General features: G+C 45.9%; 1 protein-coding gene across 2 annotated transcripts in view; it reads left to right on the forward strand.

Moving 5' to 3' along the window:
* LOC137547305 (transient receptor potential cation channel subfamily V member 3-like) overlaps nt 1-21,840 on the forward strand; it is a 106,151-nt gene that overhangs the window by 16,245 nt on the left and 68,066 nt on the right. For both annotated transcript variants that reach the window (XM_068270751.1, XM_068270752.1), the window contains exons 5-6: nt 17,440-17,585; nt 20,000-20,176. In XM_068270751.1, coding sequence (XP_068126852.1) covers nt 17,440-17,585; nt 20,000-20,176 — 323 coding nt within the window. The remainder of the gene's footprint in view (nt 1-17,439; nt 17,586-19,999; nt 20,177-21,840) is intronic.

Here is a 21,840-nt window from a genome sequence, read left to right on the forward strand (position 1 = left end):
CCCCCCCCCCCCCATTTAAAAGGTTGTAGAACTTGCACATTCTGAGGCTAAACTCTCTAAATACTTACATGGTGCATTTCTCAACATCAAGCACTGGGGGGAAAAAATTGCTTGAACATGTGTACACATGATGCCCCCTTCACAGGGCCGGCCCTAGGTTTCACAGTGCCCTAACCAAAACCTGATTTTGCCCCCCCCCCCCCCCTCCCCCTTCATCCTCTTTGCATGTACACGCACACACACACACACACACACACACACAGGCCCATATGCAATTCAACTTTTTTCTTGAGTTACCTCCTAGGACAGTGGTTCCCAACCTTTTTGAAGTTGACACATCACACCAAACGCTCAGATCTCCGTGACACATCACATATGTATACTAGAAAAATACTAACAACCACAAAATGGATGGAAAGAGTGCATTATCCTGAATACACTTAAAAATGAAGGCTAGAACCTTTCAGGAATATTAACCACCCTGGCGTTCTATTAAGATCGACAGGGTGGTGGCGCAGCACTATTTTTTTATTTATTTATTTTTTTAAATCACGTAGCTAGCCTACCGCTAGCTACATGATTCCCCCCTCCCTGCGGCGTCCCTCCCACCCCTCCGATCGCCGCCGGCGTGTATGCCCGTCCGGAAATCCCGTTCTGAACGGGATTTTCTTTAGGGCTTCCCCCATCGCCATGGCCGACGTCGTGATGTCATCGGGAGTCCCGATCCACCCCTCAGCACTGCCTGGCACTGATTGGCCAGGCTGCGCACGGGGTCTGCTGGGGGTAGTGGCGGCGAGCTGCGGCGATCGACCCGAACACACAGCAAGCAAAGTGCTTGCTGGGTATTTAAAAAAAAAAAGATCAAAATCAGCCCAGCGGGGCTTACGCGGCGCCCTCCGGCGGTCAATACCGCCAAGGAGGTTAATAAAAACTATCGATGGGACAGGGTCAGTATAGGTAGGTAGCCAGGTATAGGTGCCCCCAGTATAGGATCTCATGTGTAGGTGCCCTCAATATAGGTAGCTAAGCATGGGTGCCCCCAGTATATGAAGTCAGGTGTAGGTCTCCCCCCTATAGGTAGCCAGGCATCACTGCATCCAGTATAGGAAGCCAGGTGTTGGTTCCCTCAGTATAGGTAGCGAGGAGTAGGTGCCCTCCCTCCATTAGATAGCCAGTTCTAGGTGCCCCCTTGGAAGCCGGCGCCCTGAGTGACCGATCGAGTCGCTCAGGTCGAAGGCCGGCTATGCCCCTTCATATTTCTGACTGCCCCATCATATGTGCCTGTCTAGAACCAGCCCTGACACCTCTGGATTTACCTAACCTTGTATCTTGACCTGAGCACCCTTTATCACAGCTTATTAAAAGCCTCAATCAAACATTGAAAATTATTTATAGATAATTATGTAGTGCCCCAGTCCGTAATCCTAACAGATATACAGTATATATGTGTCAAGAGACGCTAGAGCTGATGTTACCCACAGTAGGGCGTACTTGGCCAACACAGTTATTAACAAAAGGCGGGGCCGTGTTTAGGCATAGACAAACCAGGCAGATGCCTGGGGTGACAGCTGTTTGAGGCGGCACCAAGGAGCTATTCTTAGCATACTATGCTTTATGGAGTTCTTATAAACAACTGCTAGTTTCATAAAGACAAGGATGAATGGTAATTTTAACATAACAGAGGTGACCTGAATAGCATAACAATGAATGGCAGGTACTGTTCATGAGCTAATTAAGCTGTAATTCTTTTGATTTGATCTGTATTGACTGTTGCAACTGTCCTGGATTCCCAGGATAATATTCCAACATGTAAAGCAGTGTTTCTCAACATTTTATTGGTATGTACCCCTTTTAAAACCCTGTACTCACCAAGTACCCCCTAGCATAGTAAACATTATCACAAGTACCCCTTGACAAATATATATTTGATCATAGCACATTATAATTGGTTCTAAACAATTTCCAAGTATTTACTATTGCTTTTAATTAGCTAAAACACTAATTTGGTGTTGTTTAAATAAGATTTATCATTTTCTAAAACTCTAAATGTATTATTCTTGGTTAAGTATATCAAGCCCGAGTACCCCCTGGAACCATCAGAAGTACCCCCTGGGGTACGCATACCACACGTTGAGAACCTAGGATGTAAAGAAGACCCCGGCTTCACACTAACAGTATAATTTTTTTAAATTAAGTATATATATATGCCGCAATCACTCGAAAACGGCTTGACCGATTTGAACAAAACTTGGTATACAGATCCCTTACTACCTGGGATATGTTCTGGGGGTCTCGAGTCCCCCCTGCACACCTGGGCGGAGCTACAAACAGCAAATCAGATTTCACCCATTCATGTCAATGGAAAAAATGAAAAAGGCTGCCATTCTCACAGTAATCAATCACTTGGCACTGTTGGTCACTTGGTGACTGAGGTAACAAATCCAGGAAAATTGGGTGGAGCATAAAACAGCCAATCAAATTTCAGCCATTCATTTTTAATGTGAAAATGTAAACTGCTGCCATTCTTAGACTGTTAATCGCAGGGTTCTCAAACTTGCCACAGTCGGTCACTGGGTGAGTGAGAGTAAGATTCAAGAAAGTGGGTGGAGCCTACAACAGCCAATCAAAATTCACTTATTAATTTTCAAGGTGAATATTTAAACTGCTGCCATTCTTACACTGTTAATGGCAGAGGCTTCAAACTTGCTACAGTCAGTCATTGGGTGACTGGGGTTCAAATTCACAAAAGGGGCAGGGCCACAAACAGCCAATCAGATTTCTTTGCTCGATAAACTGCTTCCATTCACACATTTTTGATGCCAGGAACCTGAAAGCTCACAAACTTGGTCATTGAGTGGCTGTGTGTCAAGGTTGCATTATGTGACTGGGGTTCAAATTCAGAAAAGGGGCGAAGCCACAAACAACCAATCAGATTTGTTTTATTTCACTGGGAAAATACAAATTTTTGATGCCAAGGACCCCAAAGCTTACAAACTTGGTTAATGAGTGACTGTATCTCAAGGTTACAAAAAGTGGGCGGAGCCCCCCCAAAACATTTTCACAGAGAATATATAAACTGCAGCCATTCTTACACTGTTAATAGCAAGGTTCTCAAACTTTGCCCAGATCATCACTGGGTGACTGAGATTAATATTCAGGGAAGTGGGTGGAGCCTATAATAGCCAATCAAAATTTAACTGTTGATTTTCAAGGGGAATATTTAAATTGCTGCCATTTTTGCCACCATTGCCACCTCAAACCTGGTACAGTTGGTCACTGGGTGACTGGAGTTCAAATTCAAAAAGGGGGCAGAGCCACAAACACCCACAAACAGACAATCAGATTAGTTAGATTGATTTCAGCTATTCTGTTATTGGCAGGGTTCTCAAACCTGACACAGTTGGTCACTGGATGAATCGGATTAATATTCAGGAAAGTGGGTGGAGCCTACAACAGCCAATCAAAATTTACCTATTGATTTTCAAGGGGAATATTTACATTGCTGCTATTCTTACACTCTTAATGGCAGATGCCTCAAATCTGGTACAGTCAGTCACTGGGATACTGGGGTTTAAATTCTACAAACAGCCAATCAGATTTGTTTAATTTCAATGGAAAAATCCAACTTATTGATGCCAAGGACCTCGAAGCTCATCATCTTGGTTATTGAGTGACTGTATGTCAAGGTTAGAAACAGCCAAACACAACTAACTTTTTACATGGGAAAATATAAACTGCAGCCATGCTTAGACTGTTAATGGCAGGGTTCTCAAACTTGACACAGTTGGTCACTGGGTGACTGGGATTAGTATTCAAAAAAGTAGGTGGAGCCTACAACAGCCAATCAAAATTCACCTATTGATTATCAAAGGGAATATTGAAACTGCTGCCATTCTTACACTGTTAATGGCAGAGGCCTCAAACCTGCTACAGTCAATCATTAAGTGACTGGGGTTTAAATTCCCTGAAGGGACGGAGCCACAAACAGCCAATCAGATTTCTTTGCTGGATAAACTGCTTCCATTCACACTATTTTGATGCCAGGAACTCGAAAGCTCACAAACTTGGTCACTGAGTAACTGTGTATCAAGGTTACAAAAACTGGGTGGAGTCAAAAACAGATTTCCCTTGGAAAATATAAACTGCAGCCCTTCTTCACTGTTAACCAGCTGAGCGGTCTGGACGAGCTCAGCTCGTCCAACACCGCCAGCGGCTGCCGCTCAGGCCCTGCTGGGCCGATTTGAATGAAATAAAAAGCAGCACACGCAGCCGGCACTTTGCCAGCCGCGTGTGCTGCCTGATCGCCGCCGCTCTGCGGCGATTCGCCGCGAGCAGCGGCGAAAGAGGGTCCCCCCAGCCGCCTGAGCCCAGCGTAGCCGGAACAAAAAGTTCCGGCCAGCGCTAAGGGCTGGATCGGAGGTGGCTGACGTCAGGACGCTCGTCGCTATGGCAACGATATAAGCAAAACAAGGAAGGCCGCTCATTGCGGCCTTCCTTGTTTATTCTGGGCGCCGGAGGCGGTCGGAAGATCGCCTCCGGAGCGCCCTCTAGTGGGCTTTCATGCAGCCAACTTTCAGTTGGCTGCATGAAATAGTTTTTTTTTTTATTTAAAAAAAACCCTCCCGCAGCCACCCTGGCGATTTAATCAGAACGCCAGGGTGGTTAATGCCAGGGTTCTCAAACTTTGCACAGTTGGTTACTGGGTGACTGGGATTAATATTCAGAAAATTGGGTGGAGCCTACAAGAGACAATCGATATTCACTTGTTGATTTTCAAGAGGAATATTAAAATTGCTGCCATTCTTGCACTGTTAATGGCACAAGCTTCAAGCCTGGTACAAATGGTCATTGGGTCACTGAGGTTCAAATTCAGAAAAGGTGGCAGAGCCACAAACAGCCAATCAGATTTGTGTTTATTGATGCCAAAGACCCAAAAGCTCACAAACTTGGCCATTGAGTGACTGCGTGTCTTATTTTCAAATGATATTATGAGGGAAAATGAGCCAGGATAGAAAGGATCAGTGTGATTTTAATTATAAAACATATTTAACTTATTAAATCCTTGTTATGGATAACTAGGGGTGTGCCGGGGGCGTGATTAGGGGTTTGTATGGGGACGTGATTAGGGGTGTGTGCCCAGGCATGATTATAGGTGTGGCTTAAGTCACCGTCTTTCTTGTCTCGAACAGTTATGAAGTAGACTTCAGACTGCCTATTCATAAGTTTAGGGGGTGGGGGGAGGTAACAGCGGCCTTGCCTTGACAGCCAAAATGGCCAGAAACAGTCCTAAGGGTACATAAAGCTGAGTGACATTGCTATAGAACAGGAAAGAGTTTCTCGTTGAGACTAGGTTATGTTTCTCTGGATAGAACATGTCCAGGATGAATAAGCTGTGCCGCATCCTCAGTGTTGTATTTCAGGTTCTCTGAGGATGATAGACATCTATGACATGCCTCACCATCACCATCATCATCATCATGTGAAGGGATTGTCCTCCAGAAGCTCATTCTGTAAAACATGTTTGTTAAAGCCTTAATTCCCCCTCCTGGATGTTTCATCGTTATTTACAGTGAATAGGGAACTACCATTACTCACACAATTCTAAGATTTGATCATCTATTACAGAGAAATTGCAGAGTTATGCTGCCTATACAGGGGTGTAACTAAAAATCACTGGGCCTCGCTGCAAAGCTTTGGATGGGGCCCCCTAACACCCCCTTCCCCCACATCCCTACTTTCTGCAAAGGTAAACTGAGAACCAATGTTATTCAATTGCTAGTGCATACTTGAATGTGTTTTCCCCATGCAGATAAAAAACAGACAGCAGTGAAGCACTGCAGGCATTTTCACTATCAATTACATTAGTTTCTGTGATAAAACATGCATATTTCCACGCATACAGATACACATGGTGTGCAGAAAACGCATACAGAAAACCGACAGATGAACGTGCTCCCAGCCTCAGGTTATTACACTAACTCTGTCCATCTCTGAGGGAGCAGAACTGGCTCTGCAGACTTCTCTTGCATCACTACAATACACAGCACTCGGGGAGGGGTAGAGAGGTTGGGGGCTGGGCATTGTACTCAAGGGCTGCTGCACACTAAATAGGGACTGTCTAAAAAACTTTGTATGATTCCTTGTCAGTGGCTGAGCAGATTCAGTCATAAGAACAATTGTGCAGAGAGCAGAACGTTTTTCTCTCTCCGTGCCCATAGTTGTCAGTCTCCCAGGACAGGGAAAAGAAACATCTCCCCCAATGGACCCCCCCGCGGCTGCATCCCTTGCAGGGTCTATTGTTACGCCCCTGTGCCTATACATCAGGCGAGGTATGGGAAGATTGACCAAGAGACAGATCTCTCTCTGATCCAGTCTGATTGGAGAGAGATCTGTTGTCTGCCCATTCCTGATCAATTTCAGCATTAAATCTCTCGGGAACCTGCCTTGTGATACCTTGAGCGCCACTCCCCACGCTTTCCCCCCAATGTAAAATGTTCCCCCTGGTGCTTGGTGCAGTATACTTGTCCTATCCGTGTCTGCCGCTGGCTCTCCCTTCATACATGTGTCCCACGTGGTTGTCGGCGTATATATGGGCGCATTTGTGTGATGTCACACATGCGCCCGTGTTAATCCGGGAAGCACGTGGGTCGTGTGTATGACTGGGGAGCCAGTGGTGGACACGGTCAGGTAAAGTATACTGCATGGGGCACCGAACGTTTTACATTAGGGGGGACAGCGTTGGGGGTTCCAACTGTTTGTCGCTAATGCCAATATCACACGCTGTTACCGCTGAGCACCCAATCAAGCAAATCAGCCCTACATCTTGCAGCATGTCTGACCAATACATGTGACCAATTTTGGCTCGAAATTGGTCTTATCGATCAAACATGCTCTTGGCAGCACCGATTTTCATCCGATTTGATAATTATTGAATCAGATGGTCGATCGGCCGCCTATCAGAAATACTCGGTAATCACCATTTGGATACTACCAAGTGTTTTTCGAGCTTTTTCGAGTCTTTTGATTGGCCTAAATCAAAAGACTCAATTTTCGTGATGAATCTATTGATCGGTCCAATATTTCCGATTTTTCAAATTATGGAAATTCCAAAATACTCTATAGTATTAGAACAATCGGAGAATGCAGTGATTTACCACAAAATTGGAAAACTACAGAAATTTTAGGCCAATCGAGAAACTTGAAATATACTCAGTAGTATCCGACTCTCGTGATTGGTGTATACCGGTAATTACTGCAGCAATCTGATTTTCGTGGTAAAATTCTGCATTGTCTGATTGTTCCAATGCTTCAGATTCAGAAGTATTTAGCTAATTCAAGTGACAATTCAGAAGTTTCAGAAAGTCGAAAATTGGAATCGGAAATCTGATTACCATCGAAAATTGGTATTTCCGACCATCTCTGACCCTCGGTTATCCCACCCCACCCTACAAAAAAACAAAACCACAATGTAAGGTGCACCATAGCGGGAGCACAATGGAAGGTGCACCATAGCGGGAGCACAATGTAAGATGCACCATAGCGGGGGCACAATGTAAGGTGCACCATAGCGGGGACACAATGTAAGGTGCACCATAGCGGGAGCACAATGTAAGGTGCACCATAGCGGGAGCACAATGTAAGGTGCACCATAGCGGGGACACAATGTAAGGTGCACCATAGCGGGAGCACAATGTAAGGTGCACCATAGCGGGAGCACAATGTAAGGTGCACCATAGCGGGAGCACAATGTAAGGTGCACCATAGCGGGAGCACAATGTAAGGTGCACCATAGCGGGAGCACAATGTAAGGTGCACCATAGCGGGAGCACAATGTAAGGTGCACCATAGCGGGAGCACAATGTAAGATGCACCATAGCGAGGGCACAATGTAAGGTGCACCATAGCGGGAGCACAATGTAAGGTGCACCATAGCGGGAGCACAATGTAAGGTGCACCATAGCGAGGGCACAATGTAAGGTGCACCATAGCGGGGGCAGAATGTAAGGTGCACCATAGCGGGAGCACAATGTAAGGTGCACCATAGCGGGAGCACAATGTAAGGTGCACCATAGCGGGAGCACAATGTAAGGTGCACCATAGCGGGAGCACAATGTAAGGTGCACCATAGCGGGAGCACAATGTAAGGTGCACCATAGCGGGAGCACAATGTAAGGTGCACCATAGCGGGAGCACAATGTAAGGTGCACCATAGCGGGAGCACAATGTAAGGTGCACCATAGCGGGGGCAGAATGTAAGGTGCACCATAGCGGGGACACAATGTAAGGTGCACCATAGCGGGAGCACAATGTAAGGTGCACCATAGCGGGAGCACAATGTAAGGTGCACCATAGCGGGAGCTCAATGTAAGGTGCACCATAGCGGGAGCACAATGTAAGGTGCACCATAGCGGGGGCACAATGTAAGGTGCACCATAGCGGGAGCACAATGTAAGGTGCACCATAGCGGGAGCACAATGTAAGGTGCACCATAGCGGGAGCACAATGTAAGGTGCACCATAGCGGGGGCACAATGTAAGGTGCACCATAGCGGGAGCACAATGTAAGGTGCACCATAGCGGGAGCACAATGTAAGGTGCACCATGGCAGGGGCACAATGTAAGGTGCACCATAGTGGGAGCACAATGTAAGGTGCACCATAGCGGGGACACAATGTAAGGTGCACCATAGAGGGAGCACAATGTAAGGTGCACCATAGCGGGGACACAATGTAAGGTGCACCATAGCGGGAGCACAATGTAAGATGCACCATAGCGGGAGCACAATGTAAGGTGCACCATAGTAGGGGCATAATGTAAGGTGCACCATAGCGGGAGCACAATGTAAGGTGCACCATAGTGGGAGCACAATGTAAGGTGCACCATAGCGGGAGCACAATGTAAGATGCACCATAGCGGGGGCACAATGTAAGGTGCACCATAGCGGGAGCACAATGTAAGGTGCACCATAGTGGGAGCACAATGTAAGATGCACCATAGCGGGAGCACAATGTAAGGTGCACCATAGTGGGAGCACAATGTAAGGTGCACCATAGCGGGAGCACAATGTAAGGTGCACCATAGCGGGAGCACAATGTAAGGTGCACCATAGCGAGGGCACAATGTAAGGTGCACCATAGCGGGAGCACAATGTAAGGTGCACCATAGCGAGGGCACAATGTAAGGTGCACCATAGCGGGAGCACAATGTGAGGTGCACCATAGCGGGAGCATAACGTTAGGTGCACCATAGCGGGGACACAATGTAAGGTGCACCATAGCGGGAGCACAATGTAAGGTGCACCATAGCGGGAGCACAATGTAAGGTGCACCATAGCGGGAGCACAATGTAAGGTGCACCATAGCGGGAGCACAATGTAAGGTGCACCATAGCGGGAGCACAATGTAAGGTGCACCATAGCGGGGGCACAATGTAAGGTGCACCATAGCGGGAGCACAATGTAAGGTGCACCATAGCGGGAGCACAATGTAAGGTGCACCATAGCGGGAGCACAATGTAAGGTGCACCATAGCGGGAGCACAATGTAAGGTGCACCATAGCGGGAGCACAATGTAAGGTGCACCATAGCAGGAGCACAATGTAAGGTGCACCATAGCGGGGGCACAATGTAAGGTGCACCATAGCGGGAGCACAATGTAAGGTGCACCATAGCGGGAGCACAATGTAAGGTGCACCATAGCGGGAGCACAATGTAAGGTGCACCATAGCGGGAGCACAATGTAAGGTGCACCATAGCGGGAGCACAATGTAAGGTGCACCATAGCAGGAGCACAATGTAAGGTGCACCATAGCGGGAGCACAATGTAAGGTGCACCATAGCGGGAGCACAATGTAAGGTGCACCATAGCGGGAGCACAATGTAAGGTGCACCATAGAGGGAGCACAATGTAAGGTGCACCATAGCGGGGGCACAATGTAAGGTGCACCATAGCGGGGACACAATGTAAGGTGCACCATAGCGGGAGCACAATGTAAGGTGCACCATAGCGGGAGCACAATGTAAGGTGCACCATAGCGGGAGCACAATGTAAGGTGCACCATAGCGGGAGCACAATGTAAGGTGCACCATAGCGGGAGCTCAATGTAAGGTGCACCATAGCGGGAGCACAATGTAAGGTGCACCATAGCGGGAGCACAATGTAAGGTGCACCATAGCGGGGGCACAATGTAAGGTGCACCATAGCGGGAGCACAATGTAAGGTGCACCATAGCGGGGGCACAATGTAAGGTGCACCATAGCGGGAGCACAATGTAAGGTGCACCATAGCGGGAGCACAATGTAAGGTGCACCATAGCGGGGACACAATGTAAGGTGCACCATAGCGGGAGCACAATGTAAGGTGCACCATAGCGGGGACACAATGTAAGGTGCACCATAGCGGGAGCACAATGTAAGGTGCACCATAGCGGGAGCACAATGTAAGGTGCACCATAGCGGGGGCACAATGTAAGGTGCACCATAGCGGGAGCACAATGTAAGGTGCACCATAGCGGGAGCACAATGTAAGGTGCACCATAGCGGGAGCACAATGTAAGGTGCACCATAGCGGGGGCACAATGTAAGGTGCACCATAGAGGGAGCACAATGTAAGGTGCACCATAGCGGGAGCACAATGTAAGGTGCACCATAGAGGGGGCACAATGTAAGGTGCACCATAGCGGATACACAATGTAAGGTGCACCATAGCGGGAGCACAATGTAAGGTGCACCATAGAGGGGGCACAATGTAAGGTGCACCATAGCGGGGACACAATGTAAGGTGCACCATAGCGGGGGCACTATGTAAGGTGCACCATAGCGGAGGCACAATGTAAGGTGCACCATAGCGGGAGCACAATGTAAGGTGCACCATAGCGGGAGCATAACGTTAGGTGCACCATAGCGGAGGCACAATGTAAGGTGCACCATAGCGGGGACACAATGTAAGGTGCACCATAGCGGAGGCACAATGTAAGGTGCACCATAGCGGGGGCACTATGTAAGGTGCACCATAGCGGGGACACAATGTAAGGTGCACCATAGCGGGGACACAATGTAAGGTGCACCATAGCGGGGGCACTATGTAAGGTGCACCATAGCGGGGGCACTATGTAAGGTGCACCATAGCGGGGGCACTATGTAAGGTGCACCATAGCGGGGACACAATGTAAGGTGCACCATAGCGGGAGCACAATGTAAGGTGCACCATAGCGGGGACACAATGTAAGGTGCACCATAGCGGGGACACAATGTAAGGTGCACCATAGCGGGGGCACTATGTAAGGTGCACCATAGCGGGGACACAATGTAAGGTGCACCATAGCGGGGACACAATGTAAGGTGCACCATAGCGGGGGCACTATGTAAGGTGCACCATAGCGGGGACACAATGTAAGGTGCACCATAGCGGGGACACAATGTAAGGTGCACCATAGCGGGGACACAATGTAAGGTGCACCATAGCGGATACACAATGTAAGGTGCACCATAGCGGGGGCACTATGTAAGGTGCACCATAGCGGGGACACAATGTAAGGTGCACCATAGCGGGGACACAATGTAAGGTGCACCATAGCGGGAGCACAATGTAAGGTGCACCATAGCGGGAGCACAATGTAAGGTGCACCATAGCGGGAGCACAATGTAAGGTGCACCATAGCGGGAGCACAATGTAAGGTGCACCATAGCGGATACACAATGTAAGGTGCACCATAGCGGGAGCACAATGTAAGGTGCACCATAGCGGGGACACAATGTAAGGTGCACCATAGCGGGGACACAATGTAAGGTGCACCATAGCGGGAGCACAATGTAAGGTGCACCATAGCGGGAGCACAATGTAAGGTGCACCATAGCGGGAGCACAATGTAAGGTGCACCATAGCGGGAGCACAATGTAAGGTGCACCGTAGCAGGGACACAATGTAAGGTGCACCATAGCGGGGACACAATGTAAGGTGCACCATAGAGGGAGCACAATGTAAGGTGCACCATAGCGGGAGCACAATGTAAGGTGCACCATGGAGGGAGCACAATGTAAGGTGCACCATAGCGGGAGCACAATGTAAGGTGCACCATAGCGGGGGCACAATGTAAGGTGCACCATAGCAGGGGCACAATGTAAGATGCACCATAGCGGGAGCACAATGTAAGGTGCACCATAGCGGGGGCACAATGTAAGGTGCACCATAGCGGGGGCACAATGTAAGATGCACCATAGAGGGAGCACAATGTAAGGTGCACCATAGCGGGGGCACAATGTAAGGTGCACCATAGCGGGAGCACAATGTAAGGTGCACTATAGCGGAGGCACAATGTAAGGTGCACCATAGCGGAGGCACAATGTAAGGTGCACCATAGCGGAGGCACAATGTAAGGTGCACCATAGCGGGAGCACAATGTAAGGTGCACCATAGCGGAGGCATAATGTAAGGTGCACCATAGCGGAGGCACAATGTAAGGTGCACCATAGCGGAGGCATAATGTAAGGTGCACCATAGCGGAGGCACAATGTAAGGTGCACCATAGCGGAGGCATAATGTAAGGTGCACCATAGCGGAGGCACAATGTAAGGTGCACCATAGCGGGAGCACAATGTAAGGTGCACCATAGCGGAGGCACAATGTAAGGTGCACCATAGCGGAGGCACAATGTAAGGTGCACCATAGCGGAGGCATAATGTAAGGTGCACCATAGCGGAGGCACAATGTAAGGTGCACCATAGCGGAGGCACAATGTAAGGTGCACCATAGCAGGAGCACAATGTAAGGTGCGCCATAGCGGGAGCACAATGTAAGGTGCACCATAGAGGGAGCACAATGTAAGGTGCACCATAGTGGGAGCACAATGTAAGGTGCACCATAGCGGGAGCTCTGCTTGGTATCTCATATAAGCAGTTCTAGGACAGGTCACTTCTCTATCAAACCCCTCAGCCACACTCTGCCTCTGAAGAAGCTGGTTTAAACCAGCGAAACAGCTGCCAGGCTTTTTTTACACCCACTGCTGTGTACCTGCTATTTCCCCCACCGGAATAAAGGAATTTTAAGAAGCGGTACCTCCTTTTCCTTTATTCAAGCCTGCAGGCCTAAAGTGCTTTCAAACATCTTGCATGTGTATGCATCAATCAGGGAGTGTAATTAGAGTACTGCTTCACACTGACACACCAAACTCACTGTGTAACTCACCGCAAACAGCTGTTTGTGTAGTGACGGCCGTGCTGGACTGATGCGCAACATGGCCAGAGTGCAGGCCGTGGCAGTTTTCCAGCCCATATGGTCGCCTGTCAAGCTGATCAAATTTGGTCTGTTCACAATGAAGCAACGACCTTATTATCTTCTTGTATGTAGGTAGGCATAGGTAGGAGTCCCAGTATAGGTAGGTAGGCATAGGTAGGAGTTCCAGTATAGGTAGGTAGGCATAGGTAGGTGCCTCAGTAGTTAGTTAGCTAGGCATAGGTAGGAGACCCAGTATAGGTAGGTAAGCATAGGTAGGTAGGTTCCTCAGTAGTTACCTAGGCATAGGTAGGAGACCCAGTATAGGTAGGTAGGCATAGGTAGGAGTCCCAGTATAGGTAGGTAGGCATAGGTAGGTGCCTCAGTAGTTAGCTAGGCATAGGTAGGAGACCCAGTATAGGTAGGTAGGCATAGGTAGGTGTCCCAGTAGTTAGCTAGGCATAGGTAGGAGACCCAGTATAGGTAGGTAGGTAGGCATAGGTAGGAGTTCCAGTATAGGTAGGTAGGCATAGGTAGGTGCCTCAGTAGTTACCTAGGCATAGGTAGGAGACCCAGTATAGGTAGGTAGGCATAGGTAGGGGTCCCAGTATAGGTAGGTAGGCATAGGTAGGTGCCTCAGTAGTTAGCTAGGCATAGGTAGGAGACCCAGTATAGGTAGGTAGGCATAGGTAGGTGCCTCAGTAGTTACCTAGGCATATGTAGGAGACCCAGTATAGGTAGGTAGGCATAGGTAGGAGTCCCAGTATAGGTAGGTAGGCATAGGTAGGTGCCTCAGTAGTTAGCTAGGCATAGGTAGGAGACCCAGTATAGGTAGGTAAGCATAGGTAGGAGTCCCTGTATAGGTAGGTAGCCATAGGTAGGTGCCTCAGTAGTTAGCTAGGCATAGGTAGGAGACCCAGTATAGGTAGGTAGGCATAGGTAGGAGTCCCAGTATAGGTAGGTAGGCATAGGTAGGTGCCTCATTAGTTAGCTAGGCATAGGTAGGAGACCCAGTATAGGTAGGTAGGCATAGGTAGGAGTCCCAGTATAGGTAGGTAGGCATAGGTAGGTGCCTCAGTAGTTAGCTAGGCATAGGTAGGAGACCCAGTATAGGTAGGTAGGCATAGGTAGGTGTCCCAGTAGTTAGCTAGGCATAGGTAGGAGACCCAGTATAGGTAGGTAGGCATAGGTAGGTCCCCTAGTATAGGTAGGTAGGTGGGTAGGTGTCCCCGTATAGGTAAGTAGGTGACCCAGTAGTTAGGTAGGCATAGGTAGGTGTCCCAGTATAGGTAGGTAGGCTCCTCAGTAGTTAGCTAGGCATAGGTAGGAGACCCAGTATAGGTAGGTAGGCATAGGTAGGTCCCCTAGTATAGATAGGTAGGTAGGTGTCCCCATATAGGTAAGTAGGTGCCCCAGTAGTTAGGTAGGCATAGGTAGGTGTCCCAGTATAGATAGTTAGGCAGGGCCTGGCTGGCACAGTAATAACAATTTCCAAGGTCCAGCTGCAACAGATAGGGCTGTATAATGTCAGTGTCAGTGAGCAACACACAAAAAAACATATCAGGAAAACATTAGCTCTCAAAAGAGCTGTTGATGGGTGCTATTTTAGCAATAACAATCAGCCAGGAGCAAGCCAAGAGCCTAACTAATCTTTCCCTAGGAGAAAAAATCTGCAGCAGCTCTCCCTAGTCTGTCTATTTGCAGCAGGCACACAAGTGAGTGTCATGGGCAGCGAGCCTGCCTTATATAAGGGGGGGGGGGGGGCTCCAGGGCTTAGTGTAGCCTGAATGGCTACAATGTGCCTGCTGACTGTGATGTAGAGGGTCAAAGTTGACCCTCATAGTGCATTATAGGGCGAATTGAACTTCCGCAAAAGTTCGCTTAGTCCAGGCGAACGCGAACCCCCAAAGTTCGCCTGGAACCGTTTGCAGGCGAACCGTTCGCGACATCTCTACTCTTCAGCAGGGACAGGGAAGCTGGTCAGAGTTGATGGGAAGATGGATGGAGCCAAATACAGGGCAAACTTGGAAGAAAACCTCTTGGAGTCTGCAAAAGACTTGAGACTGGGGCGGAGGTTCACCTTCCAGCAGGACAACAACCCTAAACATAAAGCCAGGGCAACAATGGAATGGTTTGAAACAAAACATATCCATGTGTTAGAATGGCCCAGTCAAAGTCCAGATCTAAATCCAATCGAGAATCTGAATCGAGAAACTGCTGTTCACAAATGCTGTCCATCTAATCTGACTGAGCTGGAGCTGTTTTGCAAAGAAGAATGGGCAAGGATTTCAGTCTCTAGATGTGCAAAGCTGGTAGAGACATACCCTAAAAGACTGGCAGCTGTAATAGCAGCAAAAGGTGGTTCTACAAAGTATTGACTCAGGGGGCTGAATAATTACGCACACCCCACTTTGCAGTTATTTATTTGTAAAAAATGTTTGGAATCATGTATGATTTTCATTCCACTTCTCACATGTACACCACTTTGTATTGGTCTTTCACGTGGAATTCCAATAAAATTGATTTATGTTTGTGGCAGTTATGTGACAAAATGTGGAAACCTTCAAGGGGGCCGAATACTTTTGCAAGCCACTGCTTCAATGACAAATATACGGACAGGGCTGAAAATAAAGTCCAAGAGCATGCCAGACGAGGACAGCAGCCGCAGTCAGGCTCCCTGCACACTGCATGCGATTCCGATTTTTAATCATTACTGCATGCTGCGTTTTTTCTGCGTTTATCTGTTGATATCATTCAGGGAAAATCAGAATTGCAAATCTGAACTGGAATCAAAATCGGAATCACAAATTGGATTTGCAGTATGCAGGGAGCCTCACTGTGCTACACCGCACAAAAGCCAGACAAGTGTTCCTTACAGATCTCTCAGGTGTGTAGAATGTGCAGTACATGTGAATGAATTCAAAAGTAAGGAGGCGCCAAAAGGATAAAAGGAGGATCAGATTAAAATGTTAAAATTGTAGGTGGCAATGGTGGACTTGCTCACCTCACAAAAAAACAGCACTAGTTCAATGTAGAAACATATAATTTAATTACTACTCCTTATAAAAAAAACCACAAAATTGCATGGCAATTTTGTGGTTTTTTTATAAGGAGTAGTAATTAAATTATATGTTTCTACATTGAACTAGTGCTGTTTTTTTGTGAGGTGAGCAAGTCCACCATTGCCACCTACAATTTTAACATTTTAATCTGATCCTCCTTTTATCCTTTTGGCGCCTCCTTACTTTTGAGTACATTTTGATCCACCTGGTGGATGGGTGTTGACACCCCTTCTCTTTTTTCTACGGAGAGCGACTTTCTTAAACCTGAACGGGGACAGGTCTAATCTCCTCGTCTGCGATTGAAGTGGTTGCCCCTATTGGCAACCCACACTTGTGAGTATAAACCCTTCTTTTCCACAATTGTGCCATATACCAAACGATAATACACTATCGGGGGCTCTCGATCTCTTCCCTTCTTCTTGTTGCATGTGAATGAATGTACAGTGCAAAACATATGAATAACCAGACTTTTACTTGCTTTATTTTGCTGCTTTTACAGTTTTACTTGCTTTATTTTGCTGCCTGAGAGAGTTAATTTCTAGGCATGCAAGTGACAGCTTCTGTGTTGTTGCTACCTTGTGGGCAATATAGTAAACATCACTTATAAGCAAATTACAGCCATACAGGTTTTCTTGGCAGAATACAACATCTTAGAGCAGGGGCTGATAAAAAAAATATGTATTTTAACTCTTGGACACTTAATAGGCTGCCACTGAGCAGAGACAACAAAACATTCAATCTACTTTGTAAATGCTTAAATATAAAATAAAACCATGGGATTTCTAAAAAAAAAAATGAAAATAAAATAGGAGTAGGAGGATAATTGTTTCTCATCAGTTTATTTTCACCTCGGGTTCACTTTAACATACTTGATCTAGAGACAGAAAAAGAATACATTCGGCCTTGGATATGCTACTACTGTGTTTAGGATGCCTTTTTTGAGTGTGTGCCTTATATACATAGTTACCAAGTATACAAGTTAAGAGCCTTTTTATGCCCCATGGCCAGGCAAGGCTGGTTAAATTCTGGTTGCTAAAATGACCACTGTAAAATATCTTTGGGATTGGGATTATTTTAGGCAGTGGCAACACATGTCTAACTGGGTGCAAGTTGTACATTAATGCTAATAAAGACACCTTTACGCATCTCCATCTCTGTTTCCTTTTCTAGTGGAAATGAGTCCTACATCACTAAAGAACTGCAGAAACGAGAGCGCATGCTACTGGAAGCTGTATCTGATGGGGACACCGAATCGCTAAAGAGACTTCTTAAAGAAATAAAAGTTATAGCGAGATATTCAAAGAGCTCTTCTGAAGGTAACTGGCAAGTATGAGAATGACATTTCATTTTGTATTTCAGGCTGGTTTTACACGTACAGTATTTTTCACATCATAAGACGCTCCTAACCACCTAGCTATAGGGGACAGAAACCAGGGGAAAAATATATATATTAAACCTGGTGAAACAGCAGGTGGTGGTTTTACCCAGAGGCTGTATGTGGTGTTGAAATTGTCACAGAGGGTCACTGTTGTAATTGCAGGCTGCACAATTGTGTGTTTCAATGCTTATAGCCCTTTAGCAGCCAGTCTATATAGAGGCTTGCAAGTGCATTTGCTTGCTAAATAGTACTGCTGTATTGTTTATTTATGCCACTCAGTGTGAGACAGAACAGGGGACTTCAGCTTTCAGTTTCTATATTTTCTGCTAGCAGAGAGACATAAAAGCGTTCCAAGAATTTACAGCACAATATGTTCTGCCATCTGAGGTCAAAGGCAGTGCACTTATCTCAAACAAGATAACTCTATTGAGGATGCCCATGGGTTAAAGGTATTTGTCATCATGAGGAGGGCTCAATGTAGAATAGTGGACTTTCCAAAACTTGGTGAAAAGAGAGCGCTACTGGATAAGGTAGCAGTATTACTTAAAGGAACATTATAAAACCAAGTGTTCTAAAATGACAATGTACAAATAATGTCTAAGTAGCTGTGTAAACATTTTACTACTTTTTATGTTAAATATTAGAGGCAAAAGCTGTTATTCATTTTGTGTAGATTTTAGTTTGGTTGGAATGTCTCATTTGTAGAGGTGAATCTCTGCAGTCTGACATGCTAAGAACAGTGTAATATCGAAGCAGAGTTATATGCAATGGCTCTGGTGTCAGATTTCCCATACTATTACAAATGTTTATGTTGCACATAAGATAGATTTCCTCTGCTTTCTGCAGATAGCTCAGTCAGAGAGAGGCAGCTGCTGAGAGCTTTCTTACACACACAGGATTAACAGATGCAGTGTGAGGGAATCCCCCCAACCTTCATGATGTAGTATGTCAGATTTTGGCCCAGTGAAGTGTAAAAAGGAATTTGATGACAGTAAACAAAGATAAGCAGTCAAATGTATACACCCGTACTTAACAGCACTTCAATTAAAAAAAAACTATGTTAATAGATAGTGTTCCTTTAACTGGTAGGGTGGAAATGGAGTTTAGCGCAGCTATACCAGATACATCTTGTTTTTTACACTTAGTACTGATGTTTGTTTTTTATGTCTGATATACTGCACTGATACCGACTGGAGGAGGAATTTACAGCCTTGAGCTTGGAGGACCTGCTTGATTACCTTGAGAACTAGATCCTTTCATACAACCTCATAACGTGAGTTGTATGCGGCTGGTAAGCCTTAAAGCTCATACCCAACTATCTTCTTCCCAACTATCTTCCAAACTTGGTTTGCTGGAAGATAGTTGGGCGTGTGTACGTCTGGCAAACAACCGGACGACCAACTGATAACAGGTTGCGTGCCAGATCCAACCCGTGGATCAATTTGCCCAACTACCGTGCAGGTTGGAACATGTGTACAAGTCTTTTGAACACCTTTGATGTTTTTGAATGCGGACATGTTGTGCAGTTTGTCATTTAGTTTACACTCATAGCGCTTGATTCACTAACCGGCGCTTAGACGGTAAGTGTGCCCTAAGCCTTAGTGGGCGCAAACCATGGAGTTAGGTGCAGCCAGTGCAGTGTGTGCAGAGCAGGTAATAGTGCGTGGTGCGACGATAACAGCTGCCCTGTAAACGAAAATGGCGCATCGGGTGCCCCCGGAACGGCGCATCATTGGGTCAATCAGTGCACTCGATCAATAGCGGTGACCTATCAGATGTCACTGCTACTGATCGAGTGCAGTGATTGGCCCACGAGACCATCGGTACCAGTTAGCAAAAGGAGCACCAGGCAGCTATGATTGGCTGGTCTGTTGCCAGCACACCCGCTTGTCTAACTGCGTTTCAAAGCTACCCTTCTTCCCCTCTGACTCTCGCCGATGATGGGGTTTTACCGAAGCATGCCTCGATAAGAGGCATAGATCAACACCTCACCTGCTTATGATGGCATAGGGAAGGGCGGTAGGTGCCACTGGTCGAATGAGGATGGTTATTCGGGGGTGCATGGATGAGAAGGGTAATGTATATGCCAGGAAGGAAGGTGGGAGAGCAGAGAGGAAGCAGGTACCAGGGGGCCCAAACTATTTGTCCAAACTAGATTTTGTCGCCTGAATGATGTGATACAGATGGCTGCATGATAGGTTCACCCTTTCCCTTTGGCATAGTTATGCTTTGCCATGTGATTTTTATAGAGTGACTAGTCAGTAACAATGCCAACTTGTAAAATACAGAGATAAAGCAGTGAACTGGTCCCTGCTTGTCAGATCATAAACCTAAGCCTACGTTGTCTTTCAGATTTTCTTCTGGACATATTAACATCAAAGGACACTGGGAAAACCTGTTTGATGAAGGCCTTGCTGAACATAAACAGCAACACGCCGGAGATCGTGCGCATCCTGATGTCATTCGCTGAGAAGCACGGATTCCTAGAGCGGTTTATTAACGCTCAATACACAGAAGAGAATTACAAGGGTAATTACATGTCAGTCACCTTTATAATATCCGATCATTTTCAGTGCTGAGGTCTGCCTAAGGAATGCTTTTTTCTTGCTGTGCCTTCTAAAGCAATGAGTATTGTGCAACACACTGGGTGAGTGGTTTACTATAATTGTAAATGGTGCAGCCACTCCTTAGTGAGTAAATTAAGAACTGGAGAAGTTCCTGTGCAGAAATAGAGTAGCCAGGAGCTTGCTCTACTAACAGTAAATGAACTGTGTCAATAAGAACGCTGAGCACGTATAAAGTCTGCTTTCCAGGACTCAAAAAAAGTGTTTATGGTAGGGATTAGATTGTAAAGCTCCTCTAAGGACAGTCAGTGACAGGACTATGTACTCTGGAAAGTGCTGCAGAAGATGTCACTGCTATATTAATGCATAATAATAATAATGTAGGACATTAGACTATGACTATAATGGGATTAGATCGTGAGCTACTCTGAGGACAGTCAGTGACATGACTATGTACTCTGTACAGTGCTGTAGAAGATGTCAGCACTACATAAATAATACAGAGATAGCCATGTCACTGACTGTCCTCATAGGAGCTCACAATCTAATTTTTACAACCGTCATACTCTAATGTCCTACTATTATTATTATTTAATTTTTATTAAATTATTACTTTGTATTTATATAGCGCTGACATCTTCTACAGCACTGTACAAAGTAATCATTTATTAAAAATTAAATAATAGTAGGGCATTAGAGTATGATGGGGGTAAAAATTAGATTGTGAGCTCTTCTGAGGACAATCAGTGACATGACTATGTACTCTATAAAGTGCTGCAGAAGATGTCAGTGCTGTATAAATAAATAAAAATAATAATACGGTAGGACATCTCATTATATCCGTAAAAGGAATTCAGTTGTGAATACCTCTGAGAATAGTTAATGACTTGACTAAATGCTCTGTAAAGTTTAGAAAAAGATGTCCGTACTATAAAAATAAATAATAATAATAATAATATAGTAGGATATTAGACTATGACTATTGTAGGATTAGATTGTGAGCTCCTCTGAAGAGAGTCATTGACATGACTATGTGCCATGTGAAGTGTTGCAGAAGATGCTAGTGCATTATTATTATTATTATTTATAATAATAATACATCGCCAACATATTCCGTGGCGCTGATATATAAATACATAATAATAATATGGTAGGACATTAGGCTATGACTATGGTAGGATTAGATTGTGAGCTCCTCTGAGGAAAGAGTGAAAGGACTATGTACTCTGTAATGTGCTGCAGAAGATGTTATATAAATATACAATAATAATATGACAGATCATTAGACGTGCACTATGGTAAGGATTAGAATGTGAGTTCCTCTAATTTATAAAAATTGTAACTAGATGGTAAATTACCCCCAGAAAACTAGCTTACTTTTCACATAACGCCTCACCCCTATGCTGGAGGTGCTCAATCCACACAGGAACTCTATTACACATGTTATGGGAATGCCCTGATATAAAACACATCTGGAATGCAAAAGAGCAATATATCATACAAATCATATTCCCTAAATTTAAATTATCAACTCAATTATCTCTATTCTGTATAGATTTAGACAAAATAGATCCTCCCTATCGGATTCATATCTGTCATCTAATCATGGCAACACAATACATGATCACC

The sequence above is a fragment of the Hyperolius riggenbachi genome, chromosome 2 (genome assembly GCF_040937935.1).
Source record: "Hyperolius riggenbachi isolate aHypRig1 chromosome 2, aHypRig1.pri, whole genome shotgun sequence".
Lineage (NCBI taxonomy): Eukaryota > Metazoa > Chordata > Amphibia > Anura > Hyperoliidae > Hyperolius > Hyperolius riggenbachi.